This window comes from Danio rerio, chromosome 25, assembly GCF_049306965.1.
Source record: "Danio rerio strain Tuebingen ecotype United States chromosome 25, GRCz12tu, whole genome shotgun sequence".
NCBI classification, from domain to species: domain Eukaryota; kingdom Metazoa; phylum Chordata; class Actinopteri; order Cypriniformes; family Danionidae; genus Danio; species Danio rerio.
Genome location: NC_133200.1, coordinates 36,999,822 through 37,024,548, shown reverse-complemented (window position 1 = coordinate 37,024,548; position 24,727 = coordinate 36,999,822). Strand labels below are relative to the sequence as shown.

Here is a 24,727-nt window from a genome sequence, read left to right as displayed (position 1 = left end):
GAGTATGTGTTTGTGTGTCCATCAGTTATCTCAATAATGAGTCGGAAAATCCCATAAGCCTCTTTTGGAGCAGTCAAAGTGATACATGTCCCCCTGGTATTCTCATGATTCTCCAATTAGCATGATGCAATGCTTACTGGGCTGGAACATATGGTTCATTTTTAATGCAGCGCATTCTTGGTTTAATGTGTGGGCTTTTCACTCAGCTTAGAGATTGTAAAAGAAACTTTTTTTTCTGCAGACTTTTGCTTCTATAGGAGAGGATTAGCACGCTCTCATGAGCCGCTTCTAAATAGTTGTGCCACATCAGGTCTTTCACGTTTGGTTGAAGACTGCTCATTTTGGGATTTAAAAGCCAACCACGGAAGGTAAACCCCTGCGGGACCTGGATCTGAATGGGATGGGTCAATCACCATTGTTTTACATGTGAAGTTTAGCTGCTCTAGGGCCCTATCATACACCCGGCGCAATGTGGCGCAAGGCGCGTTGCAATACTTGTTTGCTAGTTTCAGCTTGCCGCAAGAGTGGTTGAGGCGTTGCGCTACGCTGTTTAAATAGCAAATGCATTAGCGCTCATTTGTGCACCCATACGCGTTCTGGTCTAAAAAGGAAGGCGTTCTGAGGCGGACCGCTGGCGCGTTGCTATTTTGAGAAACTAAAATAGATTTTTCATTAGACCAAAACTAACCCGCTCTAAACTCCAGCGCAGAGTTGCACCTTGTTTACACACTGCTTAATACGCACAAGAGAGCAATAGGCAAATATCTTTGCATATGAAAAAATTTAAATATTAACGATATATAGGATATAATAAGAATAGATATAGGATATAAATATAAAGGATTAAAATATTACAAAACATTATTTTCTAGCCTACATAAATATGAAAAATCACTGCTTTTATGTCTTCTTCATCTCGGGAGGCTTTTTCAGTTCATTCATGACAATTTGCTTTTGTATAATGTTATTATTATTAGCAGTATTATTTAATATATCCATATTTATATTTGTTTTATTAAAAACAAGCTTAGATTTGCCCACCTGCAGGTTTTAGACCGTATGGGGCACAGCATGTGTTTTAGGATATAACTCAGGTTTGACCACACTTCGTTATTATTGTTCATTTATTCGTTTGCTGGAAATTAGAACTGAATTTAGAAATAGTTTTGAAACTAATCTTTGCGCTTGACAAATGCAATTAATTATTTATAGACTAATTGATGTCTGTGCGTAAAAATTTCCCTATCCAAGAGCGAAAGTGAAAGTAGATCCATTATCTCTCATTCTCACGCAGTAGATGCTCTGTTTAACAGTTTTGTTAACTGTTTGCTTGTGAAATGCTCAATTTTTCCACTTATACTTACTAAGGTAGAAGGTAAACCCCTGCGTGACCTGGATCTGAATGGGATGGGTCAATCACCATTGTTTTACATGTGAACTGATCTAGATTGTGAGGCAGTTTGTGTTTTTTTCAGTATGGGTTTTTGTTTCAGGTACACCCTTTCCTCGATGAATTCTGTTTGTTAGAATAGCAAGACAAACCCCAGAACTGGTTCTAGATCTGTGTGAAAGAGCACATTATACAAATGAAGCATGTCGGCACGAGCTTAATGGGGGCCCATGTAGAATAAAACAGGCCACAGTAAGACTTTGTGCTGAAAGAGTTCATTGTTCACATAAGGGCTGGAAAAAAAAAGGACTAGGTTCACATCAGTTGGCACCACCGCCCCCATTTATCACTGTTAGTGGTGCATGGTGGTGTTTATGATGTGGTCTCCTTAACACCTTGTTTTTTACCCTTTCAAAAATCGAAATCAAATGTTCCCAAGTGCAGCTGCGACGTCTTATTTGTTGATGCTTTTATAAGTTTAGACGTCTGTACAATGATGGTGTGTGTTGTAAATACTGACGGCTGTGTGTTCTGCTTTCTGTATGTCGCAGGAGAGCGCCCCTTTCCCTGCACCTGGCCCGACTGCAGTAAGAAGTTTGCTCGCTCTGATGAGCTGGCACGGCACTATCGCACCCATACGGGTGAGAAGAAGTTTGGCTGCCCCCTGTGCGACAAGCGATTCATGCGGAGCGACCACCTGATGAAACATGCACGCCGTCACTCCGACTTCCAGCCAGCCATGCTGAAGAGGCAGCACGGTGGAGGAAACGCCGCAGTCTCGAGCAGCATGCGTCCTGGCTCCCTCAGCGATTACAGTCGATCCGACGCCTCGAGCCCCACCCTTAGCCCTGCCCTCAGCCCAGCCAACTCGCCTTAACCTGGCCGCACTTTCAGCCCACAGCGCCTGGGTCTCCAGGCTGATTTTTACTTCTCTATCCATCTTTTTCTTTTCCCCAAAAAAATTGCTGGCGTAACAAGCGCCCAGGCTAAACCCCGTCGCTTGCTGTGGTGTACTGTACATAACTGCTTCTTGTAGTGCAATTTTCTCGTGCAACCCTTAAAAGAGGAAAAATACACAAAAAGAAAATGCCTTTCCCACATGGCAATATTTACATGATGTACCATATGTCTGTATTTTTATAGCTTCTGGCCACAGCCTCTTTCCATTACGTCCTTTTGCCGTTTCTTTCATATACACCCGCTCTCTTCGAGTGAACTAAACAGTTGAAAGGTTTGACAGGTAAAGATGTTCCTTTTTTGATTTTGTTTTATTTAAAACGGGTGAGGGAGAGGGGCACACATACACCTCAGGATTCAGAACAGTTTCTTTCTCCTTTAATACTCACATTGACTGCACAATACGAGCATCACTTTACTCTGAAATTCAACAGAGGTTGAATTTTACGCCCTGCTCAGGGATGGCCTTGTTAGCTTGAAAGAATGAACATGATGAAGATAAACATACATTAAGAGACAGCCTTACACTCGGACAAAAGGAAACTTTGCACTCTTTTTTTGGGGGGTTGGTCGGTATTCACATCAGGGGAAGCAAATTCTGTGTCAATCATACTCTATATTAATGTTATCGTTTTTTTTTCTTAAGAGTGTCAGAATCACTTGCTAGATACGAAAGGGTCGAGGGAGGGGTGATTCTGTCTTGAATGACTGGAAGTGACTTTAATTGCGACATTGCGATAACCCTGTACACACACAGTCAGGACTGTGCTGGCCCGGGTCCAAGTTCGAAAGGGAATCCTCTCAGTATAGCACGAATGTCATGATCGGTCCTCTTTTACATGCTTGAGCCGCCCGATGAGGAGAACAGGCAGGACCACTTCTCTCAGTGGACTAAGCTAAGCTCCCCTCGACAATTTGGAGGCTGAAGTTTCAAAGCAGCTGTTTCCTCGATAAAAACAGCACATTCATCAACTGCAGGGTTTTTTACTACAGTACGACACGTTCAAAAGGGACTCGTCTGGATATATACGCCTACTTGACTCGAAGATAAAAAATAAGCACACGAACAGAATCCACCAAAGACCAAGGTGTGAATGAGAGAACAGAGAGGTTTTTTTTTTACTCTCTCCAGAGGAAGACGGGGGGGAGGGAGGGATGTTGGCATTCTCTCAGGTAACAGCAGAAGTCCTGGCCCTTTGCCGTCCGCAGAGCTCCATCTGCAGAGGCCCTCCACTTAGGAAACTGCATCATCCTACACAGGGCTATTCATAGCACACTAGCCGGGGAGACGAGAGCCATTAGAGCGAAGTTTTACGCACTCCGTCTCGCTCTTGCTGATGAGAAGGAGTGGGCGTACGAGAGCAATGGATGGAGGGCCAGAGAGAGAAAGAAAAAAAGAAATTTAAAAGATAAGAAATCTACACCATGCCAAGCTGCCATGCAACAAATTGCGAAGTCAAAAATTGCAGTGGTATTGGAGTTAAATCATTGTGCTTGGCTTGGATTGACATATAATTTCTGTGACTGATCTAATATCATTATTTGCATTAGATGTAATGGGTTGCATTTTCAGAAAGAATTGTAAGCACAAGTAAATTGGCGGCAATATGTACTTAGACTTACATTGGTTTCAAAGAGCATAGCCTTGAATGATATAGTGAGTAGCCAACAGCAGTTATGTCACTATTACCAAATATTGTCTGCATAATCAGCTTGGCCTATATATTGATTTGCCAGATATGCCTGTTGGATGGATGTTTCCCAGTACTGGGTTGCCACTGGAAGGGTATCCGCTGTGTAAAACATAGGCTGGATAAGTTGTGATTCCCAATAAATAAAGGGAATAAGCCGAAGGCAAAATTAATGAACAAACATAGTTTGACCAGTAAAGAACAATCCTAGAAAAAGGTACAATGTGCAAATTCATATAGATAAAAGAACTGATCCACGAGCTCGGGAGCTGATTGAGATGCACCCACTGTTGGCAGATAATCTTGAAATGACCAATTATTCGCAGACTAATTAACCTGGCCTATATATTTACACCATCATGGCCAAGAGTCCGGTCAAATTGCCAGATTAACTCCTCTTAACAACATAAGAGTCAAGTGCTTGGCTAGAATTGATATGCAAATAATGATATTAGATCAGTCACTGAATTTACATAAGATGTAATGGGTTGCATTTTCGAAAGCACAAGTACACTGGCGTCAATATGTACTTCGACTTACAATGGCTTCAAAGAGCATAGCCTTGAATAATATAGTGGGTAGCCAACAGCAGTTATGTCACTATTACCAAATATTGTCTGCATAATCAGCTTGGCCTATATATTGGTTTGCCAGACATGGCTGTCAGAAGGACTAATCTCAAAATGGACAAACATCAGCTGAATATTAAGCTGCGTTTTCCAAAAGCCGGTGATTTCTTAAATCAGTTTAGGCTAACAGTTTTGTGAAACAATGTCATATTATAACATATAACAGGGATCACCAAACTTGTTTCTGGACGGCCGGTGTGCTCCAACCCTAATCAAACACACCTGAACAAGCTAACCAACAAGGTCTTACTAGGTATACTTGAAACACCCAGGCAGGTGTGTTGAGGCAAGTTGGAGCTAAACCCTGCAGTGCACCGGACCTCCAGGAATGAGATTGGTGACTCCTGCTCCATTACATAGGTCTCAAACTCAATTCCTGGAGGGCCACCATCTCTCAACAGTTTAGCTATAACCCTAATCAAACACAGCTGATCTAATAGTTTTGAATACCTTGATAAGTTGGATCAGCTGTGTTTGATTAGGGTTGAAGCAAAACTGTGCAGAGCTGCAAACCTCCAGGGATTGAGTTTGTGACCTATGCTCTATAAGATACTGGGTGCGCCTCAATCAGCTTCCTTGTTCAGTGGTCAGTGCACTGATGAGTGAGTCGGCCATTGGAAGTGCCATCTCAAATTGCTAAATTCTTTAAATGCACTGAAATGTTCACTCCCGGAAAAGTCCCACAATGCATCGTGAAAATCATCGATGCACACTGTGCTCCCCTAATAGTAGGTCAGCAGCGCAAAACCGATTTAGATTTACCATGAACAAACATGCGCGACATGATGGCTCAGTGGTTAGCGATGTCGCCCTTACTGCAAGAGGGTTGCTAGTTCAAATCACAGCTGTGTGGAGTTTAGATGTTCTCCCATGTTGGCATGGGTTCCCTCTGGGTGCTCCGGTTTTCCCAGAGTCCAAAGACATGCGGTGTGGTTTAGTTTATTCCAAATGAATTGAATAAACTAAATTGGCCATAGTGTATGAGTGTATATGGATGTTTCCCCATTACTGGGTTGCAGCTGGAAGGCCATATGTGTTGTAAAACTTGCTGGATAAGACCCCTGATGAATAAAGGGACCAAGCCAAAGAAAAATGAATGAACATAACATAGTTTGACAGGTTAAGAACAATCCTAGCAAACTTCCATGTGCAATGGCCAAATTCATGTACATCAGGCATGTCCAAGCTCGGTCCTGGAGGGCCGGTGTCCTGCAAAGTTTAGTCCCAACCCCAATCAGACACACCTGGGCTAGCTAATCAAGCTCTCAGGCTTTCTAGAAACATCCTTACAGGTGTGTTGAGGCAAGTTGGAGCTAAAATCTGCAGGACACCGGCCCTCCAGGACCGACTTTGGACACCCCTGATGTACATAAACAACTGATCCACCCACAACCTCAGGAGCTGATTGAGACGCAGTAACTGTTGTTGGCAGATAATCTTGAAATGACCAAATATTAGCAGACTAACTGACCTGGCCTATATATTTTTATCACCGTGGCCCAGAGTCCTATCAAATTGCCAGATTAAGTCCTCTTAACAACATAAGAGTCGATCACTAATTAGGTCACAGATTTACAACTCAAAGTGACCTAGATTATCAGAATGTCTGCGATCAGGTCAGGCTCACCTTGTGTTGAGGAGAGCAACAGGCCTTTATGTGAACAAAGAGCACTATCTGCGGGAGGCAGGAAAGAGGGGGTTGACCCACAGCGAGACAGATAAAGACTGAGGCTTTATCAGGAGCCGAGCACTCCAGCAGAAGAAACACCCAGTCAGCTCCCTCTCTCCCTCCCTTCTGCGCTGCTCCACTCTCACCCGCCAACAGCATCCCATAATGCATTGCTGGAGCTTAAAGACGGAAAACGGCCTCGTCTGATTGGACGGCATCCAAGCAGCCGACTAAGGGGGTGTAATAGAGGAAGTTGAAGCCTAAATCATAACAGCTAACAGACAATAGGCATGATTTGCTTCCAAATCAGGAGTTGAGCATGTTGGGAATTTTCAAATTAGATTTTATCAGTATCTACCCCCCTCATCCCTCTCCCCTCAACTTCTCAGACAGGATCAGTCCTACTTTTTCTTCACAAGCACAGGGAAACAATTGCACATCTTTTACCGTTGAAGACCACTGATTAATCAGTGACCAACCACTCATTACCTCAATAAACAGCTGCTTTCAAACTTGACTCTCGTTAAAAATGGGGAGGCTTTAGGCATTACTACTCGATTTGTACATATTCATACATACACATATCAACTGATTGACTTTGCCGTCCGTTGTGGGAATGACGGGTCACCGTGAGAAACTGTCGACCAGGCCTTACTCGCTCAGGCGAAAGGCATACTGAGGCACCGCTATCAAAACTACAGTGGCGCTGCTGCCTCAATCCGCTGTCTCACTTTCCCATACGCGCCACTTTTCCAAGCTTTCTGTGACAGTTCTTCGTTTTATAATCATAAGCTCATCATTCAACACCAGCCATCTTCATGTGTCCCTTATTACTTGCACGTTTTCCTCCATGCCCGCTGTGGGGAGACCAGCATCAGAGTTGCCCAGCTGGATGTGCGCTCCGGGGCTTGAGAAGCAGGTGGGGAGGCCTGTGAATGCCAGGCCTTGTCCCCCCTTTATCCTTTCTAACCTCCCCCCCAACATCCCCCTTTGAGGGGCCTCTCTCATAGCCCTCAAAAAAAAAAAGTCCATAATCACTGCTTTCAGCTAAAGAAAACAGCCCTAATCAAAATAAATAGTGCCACGGCGGCATTATTCCTGCAATAAACCCACACGTAAAGCCATCTAGCTGCGGTCGCACCCTTCCCTTTCCCTTCAAAAGCGATGTCAACTTGAGCCTTGGCAATTACACATGTCAGCTTTACTTCCAAAGCGAGCTTGTGTCCTGTGTTCACTGTGTGCAAGAATCTTTACTTATTCGTAGACCTTTTGTATTCGTATCTGTTGAACCGCCTTCGATTGATTGTGTCTGAAATACTCCCAAACTGCTGGTCAGTGATGGGTATTTCAAGGCAGATTAAGGCTGGAACCAGCTTACTTTATTCATTAGTACTTATTAAAACCCAGTGAAAACATTAAGGTTGGTTTATACTTCTGCGTCAAGCGCACGCGTAAGGTCCGGCGCAGAGCATAGCCCTTGCTGCGGCTGACGCTAATGTTGGCCTCTCAAAAATATTTGCAATACTGTTTAGCGCAAGCTCTGTGATTGGTCGGCTTGGTAGTGACGAGTGTGGGCAGTGCTGAGAGCCGCGAGTCTGATAGAGCAAGTGCTTAGAAGTGTCGGGTCCCGCTGAGGAGCTCCAAATGGAAACTTTTGCGTTTACCTTCCGATTAATGCTGTTAAACGTCCGCCAGTTCCCGCCTCTAAATGACCGAGTTTTAGCTTGAGCATTAGGTAGCGTTCAGAAAAAAACAAAACACCTACCAAGAAACTCAACACAGGAACGTAAAAACCTACTGCCAGCTAGCATTTCGGAAATGTTATTGCAGAGCCACACAAACAGCACGCAGAAGTATAAATGCAAGGCTACACGCCGTGTCACGCCGATCACTTGACGAAGAAGCATAAACCAGCTTTTAGGTGTCATTTAGTGAATGATGATTCGAGAACCCCCCAAACCTCCGAGCAACTGAAGTCCCTCACATTTGGGTACTGGTTAGAGAGTACACACACAACTGAATATATTTTTTTCTTGACAATATTTGCTGAAAAGAAATGTATTTTCACTCACAGCCCAAGTTACAAACATGCGTGCTTATGTTTCTGTATTTTTCACTGTACCGATACTACTTGAATGCGAAGCAAGACCATTGAAAACTGGTGGAAACATGTCAAGGTCATGACAAGTCAAACTCTACCTGCATACGTTTCTCAGATTACAACCCGTGGATGTACTCATTTCTCAGTTTTTGTTCAATATTTTTCTGCATTGTTTGTGTGTTCAAATCTTAGCTGTTATTATTATTATTATTGATTTTTCTAGTGAAGTTTGTCAGTGTTTCATGAGGCTTTCTTTTCTGTCTGCTGCAATGATGCTAGTAAAATTGGACACTGAAAGACACCATCAATAATCAGACGTGGAAGTTAAACGATTGGTTTTAGGTGAGAGAAATAAAGGGAAAAATCCTGACTTCTCAAACGCATCACACGAGACTGAACGTGATTCGCAAGATCACGTTAACACAGAGACCACAGCATTGTGAGTAGATAGTCACGTTCATCGTTTTCTCTTGTTATTTAACAATTGCAATTTCACCTGTGTTTTATTTTTTTTTATGTACCATCAAACTCATACCTCTATACAAATCGAGAAGGTTATGATTTATTATTATTTTTTTGTTTTGATGGGGTTGGGAAGGGGATTGTGTTCAAGTCCATATCTGAAAGAATTGTAAATTTAAAAGACGATATTTTTAATGAATTATCAGGGTCTTACGAGTCAGTCATCTTTTATGAAATTCATCTTCCCGTGGATTGCATAAACCCACACTCCCAACTCAGAGAAATGATTTGTGCACAACGTCAACTAACAATTTTGGCAGCATTTGATTGCATCATTGGATCTTACGTTCATGTTAGTTCAATAACGAGTGCCAAAGGCATCAGAAAGGTGATCTTAATTCAACATTCGCAATGATAGGCAAGATAACAATGACCTTGTACAGTTTTCTATGAGTGACGTATGTTTTTATGTGTCTGTAGCGGGGTGAATGATGTATTAGATGCGCAAGTATTTCTTATTTTCCCCTTCGGCGTGATTTTGATGTATTCTTTAGTTACGTTTTTCTTAATTTGTCATTGTTGTACAGAACAAATGCACATAGTGAAAACTCAGATATTAACCTGTTCACCATCCTACGCGAAAGCTCTACCATTCCAAAGGATTGCAATTACATTTGCTATAAATATGCTGCTTATATCCAACCAATGCATCAAAGCTTCGTTTCTTTATGTATTTATTTTGCTATTACTCTTTTTGACTGTGATATATGTATTACATGACTTTTGTTCTAGTTCAATTTGGTACTTTTTCTATCTTTGCTGTCCAATTGGTCTCCTGTAAACTTCTACAACTGTTCCTTTGCTAAAGAAACAGCCATGCCATGTTGATACGTCTAACCAGAACCCTCAACCCTGTAAGAACAGCAGACAAGATGGCTTCCATACAAAATGTGCGGTTATCAGATCCCACATTGTCTTCCCACACAAAATAAGGTCAGTTTGAATAACTGATACTCTCCATGCTGATGAAAGGATGACGTTTTAGATTATACAGTGCAATTGCCAAGGACGCTGTAGTGCCACGACCTTTAGTTTTGCCCTCTCTTTTGGCATTGGGTGACTGCATTTAGAAGGCTTGTGCTTAATTATTTGTTTTTAAAAAGACATTACCAAAGGCTTCAGGATCAAAAGAATGAATGTTTGTCACATTAGTTGGTTGGTTTGATTATTTTAGTAGAATTCTTGAGTGTTATCCCTGAATTGAATGACATCTTAAACGTATGAATTCTTTAGTTATGCATTTTTACAGGGAAACAATCAAAGTTGGCCGAGAGTTTTTAATATTGATATGCAAAATCAACAGTTTCGTTGACCTCTCACACATTCTAAGCCATTGAAAGGCTTTTTTTATTCAGTATAGTCCAAGATATACATATCTGAGAATATAAACAGACACTAGAAACTGCAGTCTTCAGTGCCCTTGCTAGTGGCCCAGCAAATCCAACATGAGAAACAGGTTTGAAGCCTGCTTTAAGCCCATCGAGTTAAACCAAATGAATGACAATGCTGCTAAAATCTGTATGGGAATGAGGTTTAGGGAACTAGTTTAATGCAGAGTAAAATGAGTAAATTGCACCTCCCTGATCTCAACAAGGGCACTAGCAAAAGATGCTAGACAATGTCATTAGCATTCTTGTCAGTGTGCTCACCCCCCATTCCAGAACAGCTTCAATTCACATTCAAAGCAGGTCTAGTTAACCTGTAGAGGTGTTTGTATTGGTGCTGTGACCCGGATGGGAGTTATTGGTGGCCACCTTGTAAACTCGACAATAGTAAATAGTACATTAGTGCAGTCAGTACTTACCTCCCTGATCTCAAGGGCACTAAAAAATGCATCTTTAGTGTGCTCACCTCCTATGTGCCAGTTTTAGACTGCACTTAAAGCAAGACTAGTTATATTGGTGCCGTGACCCTGACCAAGCTCTAAGTTTGGAGGATGAGTTAATGATGGCCATCTAGTAAAATCTGAGTCCGCACTCACCACCGATGTCAAGAAACACACATTAGCAACAGACACTAGAACTATTGGTGAGGTGACCTGATTGGGAGTGACAATAAGAGGGGAGAGTAATCCCGTAAGCCAGCTAGAAAGAGCTGTGTGGGTAGGACTCACCCTCCGATCTCAAGAAGTGCACTAGCCCTGGTTCCCTTGTTCATGCACTCACCTCCCATACTGGAATTACCACTTTGAATCCTATTTTGAGTGAGTAGAACCAAAGGGTCGACATTACGAGGTTTAGCGGTGAGTGTACAGGAGGCCATCCCCTAAAACAGGGATCACCAAACTTGTTCCTGGAGGTCTACTGTCCTGCAGATTTTAGCTCCAACACTACTCAAACACACCAGAAGCAGGCTAATCATGTTCTAACTAGGTACATTTGAAACACCCAGGCAGGTATGTTGAGGCAAGTTGGAGCCAAAACCTGCAGGGCACCAGACCTCCAGGAACGAGATCGGTGACTCCTGCCTCATAAGTAATCCTTTCCCCTCAAATCTGAAAAGGCTCACCATCAATGGTAGCTGAAGGCTGCAGTCTTAAGTGTCCATGTTAATGCACCATGCTGGAATCGCTGGTTCAATTCCTGCTTGGAGCAGGTCAAACAGAACTAAAGGGGTTGCATTGGTGCTGCGACCCAGATGGGAGTGAGGTTTATATTAGAGACCAGTTTGCACACAGGTGTCAATCCAGTTCCCGAAGTTCCGCAGCTCTGCACAGTTTAGTTCAGGGGTGCCCAAACTCGCTCCTGGAGGGCCGGTGTCCTGCATATGTTAGTTCCAACCTCAAACACAACTGAACCAGCTAATCAAGCTATTTCTAGGTATACTAGAAACTTCCAGGCAGGTGTGTTAAAGGAAGTTGGAGCTAAACAATGCAGGACACTAGCCCTCCAGGACCAAGTTTGGACACCCTTGGTTTGGTTCCAACCCTGCTACAACCCACTTACCTGCAGGTTTCAAACAAGCCTGAAGGACTCAATTAGTTTGATCAGGTTTGTTTAATTAAGCTAAACTGTGCAGAGCTGTGGTCCTCAAGGACAACTGGGGGTTAGAGAGCAAACCTTAAGCATCCATGTAAGTGTGACTGCCTCCCATCCATCTCGAATCCCACTCGGAGCATGTGGAGGAGAATCTACGTTACACCAACATACGAAACAACTGTACAGCATTGCCTTTATACTCTCAAGTTGTGAACGTCACGTACCGATAAAAACGACACTGTGTTTTTGCAGTTAGATGTTTCTCCAAAGATGTAGTGTAAACGCCATACGGTGATTGTGTATCCAGGTAAACAAAGAGTGATGTCATGGTCGTCTCCAGACAGCGACTTCAGAAATGATATTTACCCTAGTCATGCGCTGACAAACATCATTTAGGTTGAGGTTTGCGTAATGGTACCCTCTTTGAAACGGTGGATTGAAGTCTTAGCCGTGGCTTAGGTTTGACTGTTGTTTACGTTTCGTCTCTCGCTCCACTCAGGAGACACAAACTGCTTTTGAGGGCTGTGGTCACTTCTGTCAGTCTGGTCGTCTGACGAACCGTGAAGTTGATGTGCATCAACCTTCACTCTTGTAAAAACGTGCAGGGCGACCATTTGTCTCTAGATCTAGCATCTCAACGCTCAAACCCAACCAAACACTGAAATTCATTTCAAATATATACGCCAACATTTTACCCTCCTTTGAATAATCGGACACTGTGAAAGCCATTCGGAAAGTCTGAATAACTTTCCTATATACGAAAATCAGATCAGGTGGTCCACGATTTCATATTCCTCCGCATTCGTTCATACCAGTGAAGCAAACGCTGTCCTATCGTAGACTTCAATAAGTGTTGTGTATTGAACTGTAGTGAGGCACTAGCGGCCTCATGCTGTCCTGTAGACGTTCGCCGCGTGAACTTGACTTGCCTTCCTATTGTACGTACTCGTCTGTATTTTAACAATCTATTTTAACGACACCGTGTGATGCCTGCTCCAGTGACTACATTGCGCTGGGTCTCTGTTTCCCAGCACATCTAGTACTTTGTACAAAAGCTCTTCTTCAGCGATGGCCAGTTCTGTTCTCCATAACCTCATTCGAAACAACTGCCGCATAAGGAAAAACGTTTTCTTTTGATTGCTTTGATTTGCGAAATCAACCAAATCACTACAGTGAAGTATTACAGTTGTACAGTTCCTCGAGTTATTCAGATGATATTATTGTTGCTGGTCTATGGTTGCTCTGCTGTACCTTTTTACGACCTTTTATTTTATACATGTTAGACAATATTGTGACTATGTCCTATGCAAATATGAGAATTAACAAGATTTGTCAAATAATGTATGTTGTCTTAACTTGTATGCATGAAATAGTGAAGTTTACATTTGAGAATAAATTCGTAAATAAGACGCACTGCTCTGATTGTGGCTCTTTTATTATTTAAAATGTTTCCTCAGGCTCAGTCCCTTTATTTATCAGGCGTCACCACAGCAGAATGAACCGCCAACTTATCTAACATATGTTTAACACAGTGGATGCCCTTCCAGATACAACCCAGGACTGGGAAACACCATTACACACTCATTCACACACATACACTGCGGACAATTTAGATTTTTCAATTCCCCTCTAGCGCATGTGTTTGAACGTGGGGGAAGCCGGAGCACCCGGAGGAAACCCACACCAACACTGGGAGAACATGCCAACTCCACCAACTAACCCAGCCAGGGCTCAAACCAGCAACCTTCTTCCTGTGAGGTGACGGTGCTTTATTTTGGACGATCTAAAATACAATAAAAAATAAATAAAAAACTGCACATATTTAATATTAAAAGCTATTATAAGTCATTTTAAAATGTAAAATAATTATATATATTTTGAGCCATTAAATAAGTATTTCATATTTTTAATGTTACACAACATCAAATATTAAATCAAATGGGGTATTTTTCAGGATCTGCTTTATTTTTCATAATTGCAACTCAATCATTCATAATTGAAATAAATAAACGCATTCATTTGCTTATTATAAATTTAGCAATTATAATTAAATATAGTCAGACAAGATGATACAAGAACTGTGTTAAGAGTATACGTTTATAAAAATGTGAATTATTTAATTGCATTAATTATTTTAATTCATTATTAATTCTCTTTTACATTTCACAATGTATAATATTTACAAAACATTGATCACAATTTAAAAGACTTCTCAACTTGTTTAAATATGTAATATAGTTGATCAATATGTTTTATACATACAAATGAATATATGCATATCTTATAAACATTAAATAGTTTTATTATAAAATAATGAAAATATTAAATGAATATATATATACACACACACACACACACATACATATATATATATATATATACATATATATATATATATACATATATATATATATATACATATACATATACATATACATATATATATATATATATACATATACATATACATATACATATACATATACATATATATATATATATATATATATATATATATATATATATATATATATACATATATATACACATACATATATATACACATATATATACATACATATATATACACATATATATACACATATATATACATATATATACATATATACACACATACACACATACACACATACACACATATACACACACACACACACAGTTGAAATCAGAATTAATAGCCCCCCCTTTTAATTTTTCTTTTTTTAATATTTCCCAAATGATGCTTAACAGAGAAGAGAAATTTTTGCAGTATGTCTGATAATATTTTTTCATCTGGAGAAAGTCTTATTTGTTTTATTTCGTATTATTTTTATTTGTTTTATTACTTAATTTCAATCCATTTTAAGTTCAAAATGATTAGCCCATTTATATTATTAGGGCCCCAGGAAATTTGGGGGCCCCCAACAAATATCTAAAAGTACAAATTATACCTTGGCTGTATTTAACATGGTTTTCTATAATATTTTGAATGATGAGAGAGTCAAACTGTTAAAATTTTAATGTAATTAAATATTATTTAATATAAACTAAAATATAATATTATAATAATTGAATGTTGTGCAAAAATAATGTCATAATAACATATTATTATTATTATTATTATTATTATTATTATTATATCTGCACAAATTTGTCCACCACCCCCAATCATAGAGCAGTCCAGCAGTCAAATTTATATTTTCTATTTTTAGTTATAAAATTAATTAAGAAAACTAATCGTTTTAAAAGTGAAGCATAGAAAAGACGTTTTATGTTGCATAAAAAAAACTATCCATATAATTAAAATTAAACAAAAAGTAGAAATGGAGCATTTTAGGACTTTTGGGTCCCATGGCTGGAATTGCTTAGGGCCCCCAAAATCACTCAATCCGCCCCTTCTAGTAACATGAAAATAGATACGAGCTACAGATTAAATGTCAAAACGGCTTGCCATATGCTGATGCAAGCAGAGACTGTACGTCTTCAATATATCTGTAACACACACACACACACACACACACACACACACACACACACACACACACACACACACACACACACACACACACACACACACACACACACACACACACACACACACACACACACACACACACACACACAATCTCATTCTGCATCACCAGTTCAGTCAAACCTTCACCAGCAGCCAATAGAAGCACGTGTTGCTGTGCAAGAAACCAATCAGACGCGAGAACAGCGCACCGGCGCGTCTGTCAGCAGGAAGTACACCTTGTTCTTGGCATCTGCGCGTCGATGCAAATATTTACAGTAAGTGATGCAGGTCGAGTCAACAGAGGCCACAGAGCAGGTGGCAGCAGCGCCTCGGTCTGATGATCTGCAAAACCGAGCCCAAGTGTTGAGCAGAGGCTCGAGGTCTGATGTGTGAAGTGAGATTTCTCACACTAGAAAGAGTCTGACTGGAGGATCAGAGGAGCAGCGAGTCGACACGGCGGAGCGACTGGCCCACATTTTGTTATGCAATGAAGCAACACGTTGGAAATGTACAACCGCCCACTGACTGGTCTGCTCTTATTCACATTTCAAGGCAGTGGAGAAGGAGAAAACGCTAAAAATATGCGGAGAAAGGCACGGTCTGTTCCTGTCTGTTCACAAAGAGACGCCTTTCACACGCGTTCAGGTTCACACTGTCCCGATTTTGTGGCTTATTGTACATTTGTATGAGAACAACAGGTTTAAAGTCCACTGTAAAACCGTCCAACTGTAAAAGCGATACAAGATTAATTCAATTTTTACAGTAATTATTGTTTCAAAGCAGCAAAATGTGCACATTACTGCATTACAATTAAATTAACTTAAAGTTACAATCAAATATGAGTTATTATACACACACACACACACACACACACACACAATACACCTGCAATTTTATTGCATATACAGTGCATCCGTATTGACAGCGCTTCACTTTTTCCACTAGCCTTATTCCAAAATGGATTGTGCATGCATACAAGTGTGTGTGAGCATACAAAAGTGTTTGTATGTCTGTGTGTGTCTGAGTGAGAAGGTGTGTGTGTGAGAAATTATGCGAGTCAGGCTATGTGGGTGTGCGTGCACGTGCGCGCACACACACACACACACACACACACACACACACACACACGAGTGAATGTGTGAAAGAGTGTGTCGGAGGTCGCTATAGAGGAATGAACCGCCAACTATTCATTCGATGCCCTTCCAGCCACAACCTAGAACTGGGAAACACCCAAAATACTCACACTTATACACTTTGGCTAATTTAGTTCATCAATTCCCCTATAGCGCATGTGTTTGAACTGTGAGGGAAACCCACGCCAACATGGGGAGAACATGCAAACTCCACAAAGAAACGCCAACTGACCCAGCTGGGACTCAAAACCAGCAGCCTTCTTGCTGTGAGGGGATTGTGTTAACCACTGAGCCACCGTGCCACCTCTTTTTCTTTTCAATAAGCTGAAATGGACGCCAATAGACAACTGTCTCTTATAGAGTTGGACAGAAGTGCTCCTGGACAACACAGAATGAGTAAAACGTGAATCTCTGGACACACACACACACACACACACACACACACACACACGAGCCGTCTCAACATTTACCACACTTAACCTCTGAATCAAAGCTGACTTGCATGCGATGTTCCTTCATTTGAGAGGCTGTGAATACTGTCTTGTAACTCATTGTCTGTTAGCTTGATGGATACACAACAAGCTTACGCATTTAAAGGGGCAGTTCACCCAAAATAATGAACGTTCACTCCCTCTCAGTCACTCTCTATGAGTTTCTGTCCTCTGCTGAACACTAAAGAAGATATTTTGAAGACACCAGAACTTCCACAGTAGGAAAAACTAAAGGAAGTCAAAGGTTACAGGGCTCCAACATTCTTCAAAATAGCTTCTTTTGTGTTCCACTCAAAAAATTTGAAACAAGTAAATAACATTTTAATTTTGGGGCGAACAATCCCTTTAAATCTGCTAATCCAATCAGGAAGTACTCAAATCAAACTGTTGCATCATGAGCAAGGCCCCTTCTCTGCCAAAATCCTTCATCTATAGAGCATCAGTAGATTTAAAAGCGTCCACGCTAATTTTCATATTGAACAACACACACAAAAAAACAGCCAAACCAAAATTTGTTTGATCAAAAGCTAAAAGCGCTGGTAAAACAGTGCGAGAAATCCATTCTCCACACCGTCACACTCAGTCCTCTTGTTTTTAATTTGAAACGCTCAACGATGTTGGCAGAAAACAAGCATGCATATTTAATAGAGGGTTCTTTCCTCGTTTTTTTGGATCTCATCATGTCCGAGCCAAAACAGACAGCGCTGGGAGCAACATGAAAGTGAAGATGATAATTAGCGTTTCTGATAAGGGCTTTTGTTGGGAAAATTGCTTCCATACAAGTGGCAGCGCAGATCGCAGGGTGTGTCTGTCTCCATCCGGGACTCCTCCACCCGCTGCCAAAACTGCAGAGCTGCTGCCCATGCTTTCAATTGCAGACATAAATCTTGAGGACACTTGTGCAAAAAAAAAAAAAAAAAAAAAAAAAAAAAAAAAAAGGGGCGGGGGGGTGGGGGGGAGAAGACAGCGCTCATTCTCTCTTTCTTTTAGAAAGAGGCGCTGAGTGTTTGGGTTGTTTTTTGTACTCTGCTCGTCTGCATGGGCCACAGGGTGGACTGCAAATTCACCTGTGCATTCATGTCATGACACCCTGTATTACGAGTTGAATGTTTAAATCACAAAGTTATGAAATTAGAGAGTTAAAAAAAAAAAACAATTACGGAATTAAAAAGTTACTAAAAAGTAAAATTACAAAGTAAAAATAAAACATTAGAAAATTTAACAGTGTTAATTAAAAATAATAAATAAAAAAATACTAAATTACAAATTGAAAAAAAAAAAAATTACGAAATTACCAAAAAATATATTTTTTTACAAAATTAAAAATGAGCTTTATTAAAAATCAAAGTTAAAATTTACAAAATTACTAAGTTGAAAAAAAAAATCAGAAACTTCAAAAAGTTACAAAATTAAAGATTCAAGTTTAAAAAAATTATGAAATTAAAAAGTAAAAAACTAAATTAAAAATGATGTTCATAAAAAAGTCAAAATAATGAAACTTAAAAAAAAAAGTAAAAAAAAACTATTGTTAATTAAAAATTAAGTTAAAATGACAAAGAAAAATTACAAAAATAAATTACAATAATAAAATTTTTTACAAAATTACAAAGTTACTTACAAAAATGTGAAATAAAAAATGGCGTTAATTGAAAAATTTAATTACAAAATTAAAGGAAAAAATGAAATTACAAAGTAAAAAAATTCTAAAATATCATTAATTAAAAATGAAGCAAAAAATTACGTAAATTACAAAGTTGTAAAAAAAATATGAAATAAAAAAGTTAATTAAATAAAGTAAAAAAAAAGATGAAAAAAGTATTTATTTTTGTACAAATTTAAAGTAAAAAATTAAAAAAAGTTAAAAAAATATAGTTAAAATTTAGGAAATTACAAAGTTAAAAAAATACATTTAATTGAATAATAACCTTGGTTGCAATAAAATACACTGTAAAAATTCCAGGTTCCTGCATGTTTAAAATCAATTAAATGGACTTTATTACTTAACATTATTTTTTACAGATTTAAGTGGATTGAACATTAAACAATTTAGTTGTCGCCCCCACAAAAACAAAAGCTCATTTTAAATAAGCAGTTTGAACAAGCAACAAAGTTATTCTTTTGAGTGCGATGACTCAGTTTAGCGCACACTTCATGATTTGAACAAAGCATAAAATGAATATCTCCGGCTTGCAACATCAACATACCTGACATCGTAATTATGACTTGCTAACTCATAAATGCAGACCTCCCAGGAGGAGCTGAATGCACTAAAAGAGCTTTATGTTCTCCTCCACACTTTCATACAGTCTAAACACACACACACTCACACACACACACACACACACACACACTGCAACTAGTGTGAAAAAAGGCATTATAGAGCAGGGCTAACAGGGATATACTACCCTTTAAAACTTTGACCTCTTACTATAAAACAACCTGCAGAATTGAAATGAAAAGTATGACCCACAGAGCTTTTAGCACCAAATATGCTAACATGGGTTTGCTAAATTGATGTACTAATCATCTTTTTAGGCCACAGAATCAAAAAAGGACAAGAAAACGCAAATTTCCCACATGCACTAACCTGGCTAATGAAGTTCTGACTTCTGTACCGAGCCTATGGAAAAAAAAATATACAATGCTTGATTAAAAACATGCCAGAAATGATTTACCTTTTAATGCACTTCAGCATGTAGCTCCTGGCTTGGAAACTGTGTATGGTTATTGATCTATTTCATACAATGAACTATATCTAAATCATAGGGGAAGAGCTCACAAGGCTATGTCAGCCATGCTAACATGCTAAAATTGTACACTTTGCAGTAAACAGACATGATCCATAAACACAAGAAATGTTGGGAGTGTGGTAATGGAAAAAAAATATAGCTTACATGGAAAAGATACCGCAGTCCAGGGGTGTCAAACTCAGTCCTGAAGATCCCAGCAGTGTTCAGCTCCTGCCGTGCTCCAACACACTTACCTGCAGACAAGCCTGATGGACTCAATCAGTTTGATCAGGTGTGTTTAATTAGGGCTAAAGCTAAATTGTGCACAGTTTGACACCTGTGCCTTGAGAACTAACCGGGCTAATGTTACTCGTTAAACTCTTTCTGTGAACTTATGACATGTGAAGAAGGCTTATGCAGCCATGCTTACCTACTATTACCCTTCAAGAACAGGGACAAGAAAAAAGTGTAAACAAAGCAAAAACACAGATTCACAATCAAGAGGCATTTTAGCTTTAAGCATGCTAATCAGATAAATGTAGCCATGCTAACCTAGTGAACTGTGTACTGAGGCAAAAATGGCAAGGTTTGAGAACATGATTAGGACAAAACACAGCTTTTATAGATGTTTTAGCTGTTAACATTAACTAGGCTAGTTTATTCCTGCTAACGTGTTAAACCTTGATCTGTTTCTGTGAACGTAGTATGTTAACAAGGCTAACGCAGCCATTCTAACCTACTTGACCTATTTTAATCAGCCTTCAAGAACAGAGACAAGTAAATAGTAAAATTTAGATTCACAAAAAACACTTTAGCTTTTAGCATGCTAATCAGATTAATGTAGCCAAGCTAAGCAAGTGAATTATGAACAACTTACTGAGGTAAAAATGCCAAGAAAATGCTAACATGATTAGGAGAAAATAGCTTTTCCTGAAAGATATATTAGCTGTTAGCATTAACCAGACTAATGTAGTCCTATTAACTTTTTTTAAGTTTGTTCTGTTTCTGTGAACTTATGGCGTAGTTTAACAAGGCTAAAGCAGCCATGCTAACCTAGTATTATCAGCCTTCAAGAACAGAGACAAGGAAACTGAAAAAGCAAAACAGATTCAAATGAAAGAAGCATTTTAGCTTTTAGCATGCTAATCAGATTAATGTAGCTATGCTAACCTAGTGTACTGTTAACAATGTACTGAGGCAAACATGGCAGGAAAATGCTTTGGGAGCTTGGTTAAGAAAAAACAAAGCTTTTAAAGATATATTAGCTGTTAGCATTAACCAGGCTAACGTAGCCTTGTTAATCCTTGATCTCTTTCTGTAAAATAGTGCATCAGTTAACAAGGCTAACACAGCCAGGCTAACTTACTATTACCAACCTTCAGGAACAGAGACAAGGACACAGTGAAAACATATCTCTGCTATAAAAAACAGCTTATACCAGCCTAAGCTGGTTGACCAGCCTGGTTTTAGAGGGATTTGGCCATTTCCAGGCTGGAAAACGACCAGCTAAAACCAGCTTGACAAGCCTGGTTTAAGCTTAATAGCTGGTTTTGGCTGGCTAGGCTGGTCAAGCTGGTCATTTCCCAGCCTGACCAGCTAAGACCAGCCTGGAATGGCTGAAAACCCCTCTAAAACCAGCCTGGTTGACCAGTTAAAACCAGCCAACTAGCCTAGGCAGGTTTAAGCTGTTTTTCAGTAGGGAGAGAAGCATTTTAGCTTTAGCACACTAGATTAATGTAGCCATGTTAACCTAGCAAATTATAAACAACCTCCTGAAATGCCACGGACAAACATTCATACACTACAGACAACTTAGCCTACCCAATTCACCTGTACTGCATGTCTTTGGACTGTGGGGGAAACCGGAGCACCTGGGGGAAACCGGAGCACCTGGAGGAAACCCTCACGAACACAGGGAGAACATGCAAACTCCACACAGAAACACCAACCGACCCAGCTGAGGCTCGAACCAGTGACCTTCTTGCAGTGAGGAGACAGCACTACCTACTGCGCCACCGCCTCGCTAAACCTTGACCAGTCTCATGTAAACAGCCAAAACAAAACAAAAACTGCACATGGAAACAAAACAGGCTACTTTAGCTCAGTGATTTTTGCACAACAGGTCTCCTGCCTAATATTGCTTTATTAGAGTGGCATATGCTTGAACAGAGTCATAATTGTAAAGTGCTTCCCCTATGGTCAGCTTACAATAGCACACCATCGCTGCCTTGTACTGTTGCACACTGTAAGGCACAATAAAGCGTTAGCTGTCGTGTCACAAGACCTCTTAACATTCTGTACTGTAAACACATGAGAGCACGCCGTGTTCCAGTTCAGCACACGACACACACACACACACACACACACACACACACACACACACTTGTACAGCTATTTATATGGGGACTTCCCATATATACTGTAGACTGCATATTCTATCCCCCTACCCATAAACCCAACCCTCACAGGAAACGATCTGCATTTTATAGAAAATTCTGTCTGATTCATGATCTGTTTGATTCAAAATTGACTGGTTTTGCTATACTTGTGGGGACATTTGGTATACGATGAATACACACACACTTTTTTCTCTCCAATGCAGGAAAGACACGTTACACAAACAACCGCGCAACCTTCCACCGTTTCACCAGCTTTATTTTTCTTCTCGCATTTTTCACATTCCAGTGAGAAACTGTAAGCCGTCGAGCAGAAATTCAGATTATTAACGAGAGACTTCTGAGAAAAGGGAAAAAGCAGGGCGATGTTTTTGAAGAGCTGCTCACAAACTCAAAGTAGGTCAAGAGAGAGCCGTGCAGGGGCCGTGCTGCTGATTGATAGATGGCAGGGTGTCTTTCTTTGAGGCCTCAAACATCTTTCCCCTTCTGCTCACCCCTCTAGAGGTCAGACGCCGATGCCTAAGTCAGGAGTTTTTTTGTGGATTACTAGGAAAGGTCTCTTCTGGGAACGTAATCTCAGATATGTCTCCCATAGAGACAGTATGTCAGATTCTGATCAACATTAACCACATACAGTACACTACCTGACTAAAGTCTTGTTGTTGATTCCAGTTGTAGGAGAAACAAATAATACCTCTCTACGTCTAGTTGATCATTTGGAAAAGTGGCAGATGGTGGATTTTTCTGCTGAATCATCTGCTGATCTGCATCAATCATCACAGATACTGCTGAAGACCTACTGGAACCAGCATGAACCCAAGATTCTCACAGAAAACAGTCAAGTTTGGTGAAGGAAAAATCATGGTTTGGGGTTACATTCAGTATGGGGGCGTGCGAGAGATCTGCAACATCATCAGCCTGAGGGATCAAGACATTTGTGCTGCCCGTTACATTACAAACCACAGGAGAGGGACAACTCTCCAGCAGGATAACACTCCTGCTCATACTTCAGCCTCCACATCAAAGCTCCTGACAGCAAAGAAGGTCAAGCTGCTCCAGGATTGGCCAACCCAGTCACCATTCATGAACATTATTGAGCATGTCTGGGGTAAGATGAAGGAGGAGGCACTGAAGATGAATCCAAAAGATCTTGATGAACTCTGGGAGTCCTGCATGAACGCTTTGCCATTCCAGATGACTTTATTAATCAGTGATTTGAGTCAGAGATGTATGGATGCAGTCCTCCAAGCTCATGATGGAGTCAGACACAATATTCATTCTGTTTCCACTGCACCATGACTTTATATTCTATACCAGGGGTCACCAACCTTTATGAAACTGAGAGCTACTTCTTGGGTACCGATTAATGTGGAGGGCTACCAGTTTGATAAACACTTCTCAAATAACAAATTTGCTCAATTTACTTTTAATTATACTTTATGTTTTTGGTAATAATTAATGATATTCATCCATGTGAAGACACTGATCATGTTAATGATGCTCACAAAAGTTATCAACAATGATTTAACAGGGTAGGAAATACCCTGTATTTAATGCATCAATGTGCAACACTTTATTTTTATAGATCTCTGCAAATATTAACATTTTTAAATGATTACTTCTATATTAGATGAAGCTTACTGGTAAGTGGCGCTATGGTGAGCTATTTTTAGAACAGGCCTGCGGGCAACACATTTGATCCTCGCGGGCTACCTGGTGCCTGCGGGCACCATGTTGGTGACCCCTGTTCTGTACACTGAAAAAAAATACTTTTCTTACATTTTTTTTTGTCTCGTTTCTAGTCCAAATATCTACTAATTCTTATAGCAAGAATGATTTTTTAGGCAAGCAAACCATAATGTCTTGTTTTCAGAAATAATATGCCAATATTAAGTGAGATTTTTTTCTTAAAACAAGCAAAATAATCTGCTAACGGGTGAAGAGAAATAATCTTGTTTTTCCCTTTGACCTAAGATTATTTCTCTTTGGCGCGGTACGCTTGTGTGTGAGTGCAAAACGTGCCTAAGCCCGAAACTGAAAGTGAGACGTGACTTTTAAGGGACTGTTTCATATGGATTTATTAATCATTCTTACTGTTCAGTGAAAGCAAACTGCCGTAGTTTATTAAAGACGCAAACCCCTCACTGCACGACAGTTGCACCCTAAGCAAACCTCCTAACTCCTGCAGCACAAGTACTCTATGGTTGTTTATGAGCGTCAAAAGTGGCTGATCTGTTCGGCTAAATATTTGACTGCGTCACTGCATATCAAATTACTTAAACGATATAACTGAAGCAATCTCCAATGTGCTGAGCGAGAGCACTCAACGAACAGCACAGAATCGATGACGTAAGCGCGCCCAGGTCCAATGTAATGCAAGTGCGGGCCGTTGAGGGAGACGGGAGAGGGGATAAGCGTGCTTTGGCCCGGTTCAAGGCAACTGTACCTAGTGTGAGTACGGCCTAATTAGTTAAATCTGCTCCTGACTATACTTTTATAATAGTTTTACTATTGTAATTTATTATAT

General features: G+C 40.1%; 2 protein-coding genes across 9 annotated transcripts in view; one reads left to right on the top strand and one right to left on the bottom strand.

The window, feature by feature from the left end:
* The window catches only part of klf13 (Kruppel like factor 13), a 34,009-nt gene extending 20,659 nt beyond the window's left edge, over positions 1-13,350 (top strand). Inside the window, exons 2-3 of one of the 3 annotated variants that reach the window (XR_012399972.1) lie at positions 1,942-5,833; positions 5,994-13,350. Coding sequence is in view for 1 of the 3 variants with exons in the window: in NM_001076772.1 (NP_001070240.1) it covers positions 1,942-2,267 (326 nt within the window). In the remaining 2 variants the exon portion in view is untranslated. 3 annotated transcript variants of the gene reach the window in all.
* The window catches only part of trpm1b (transient receptor potential cation channel, subfamily M, member 1b), a 150,537-nt gene extending 130,439 nt beyond the window's left edge, over positions 1-20,098 (bottom strand). For 2 of the 6 annotated variants that reach the window (XM_073942261.1, XM_073942267.1), the window contains exons 1-2: positions 19,970-20,098; positions 19,663-19,695 (exon numbers count right to left, since the gene is read on the bottom strand). The gene's annotated coding sequence lies outside the window, so the exon portion shown is untranslated. The remainder of the gene's footprint in view (positions 1-19,662; positions 19,696-19,969) is intronic. The other 4 variants (XM_073942268.1, XM_073942259.1, XM_073942258.1 and 1 more) reach the window with 3 other exon arrangements.
* Between the last annotated feature and the right edge of the window lie 4,629 nt (positions 20,099-24,727).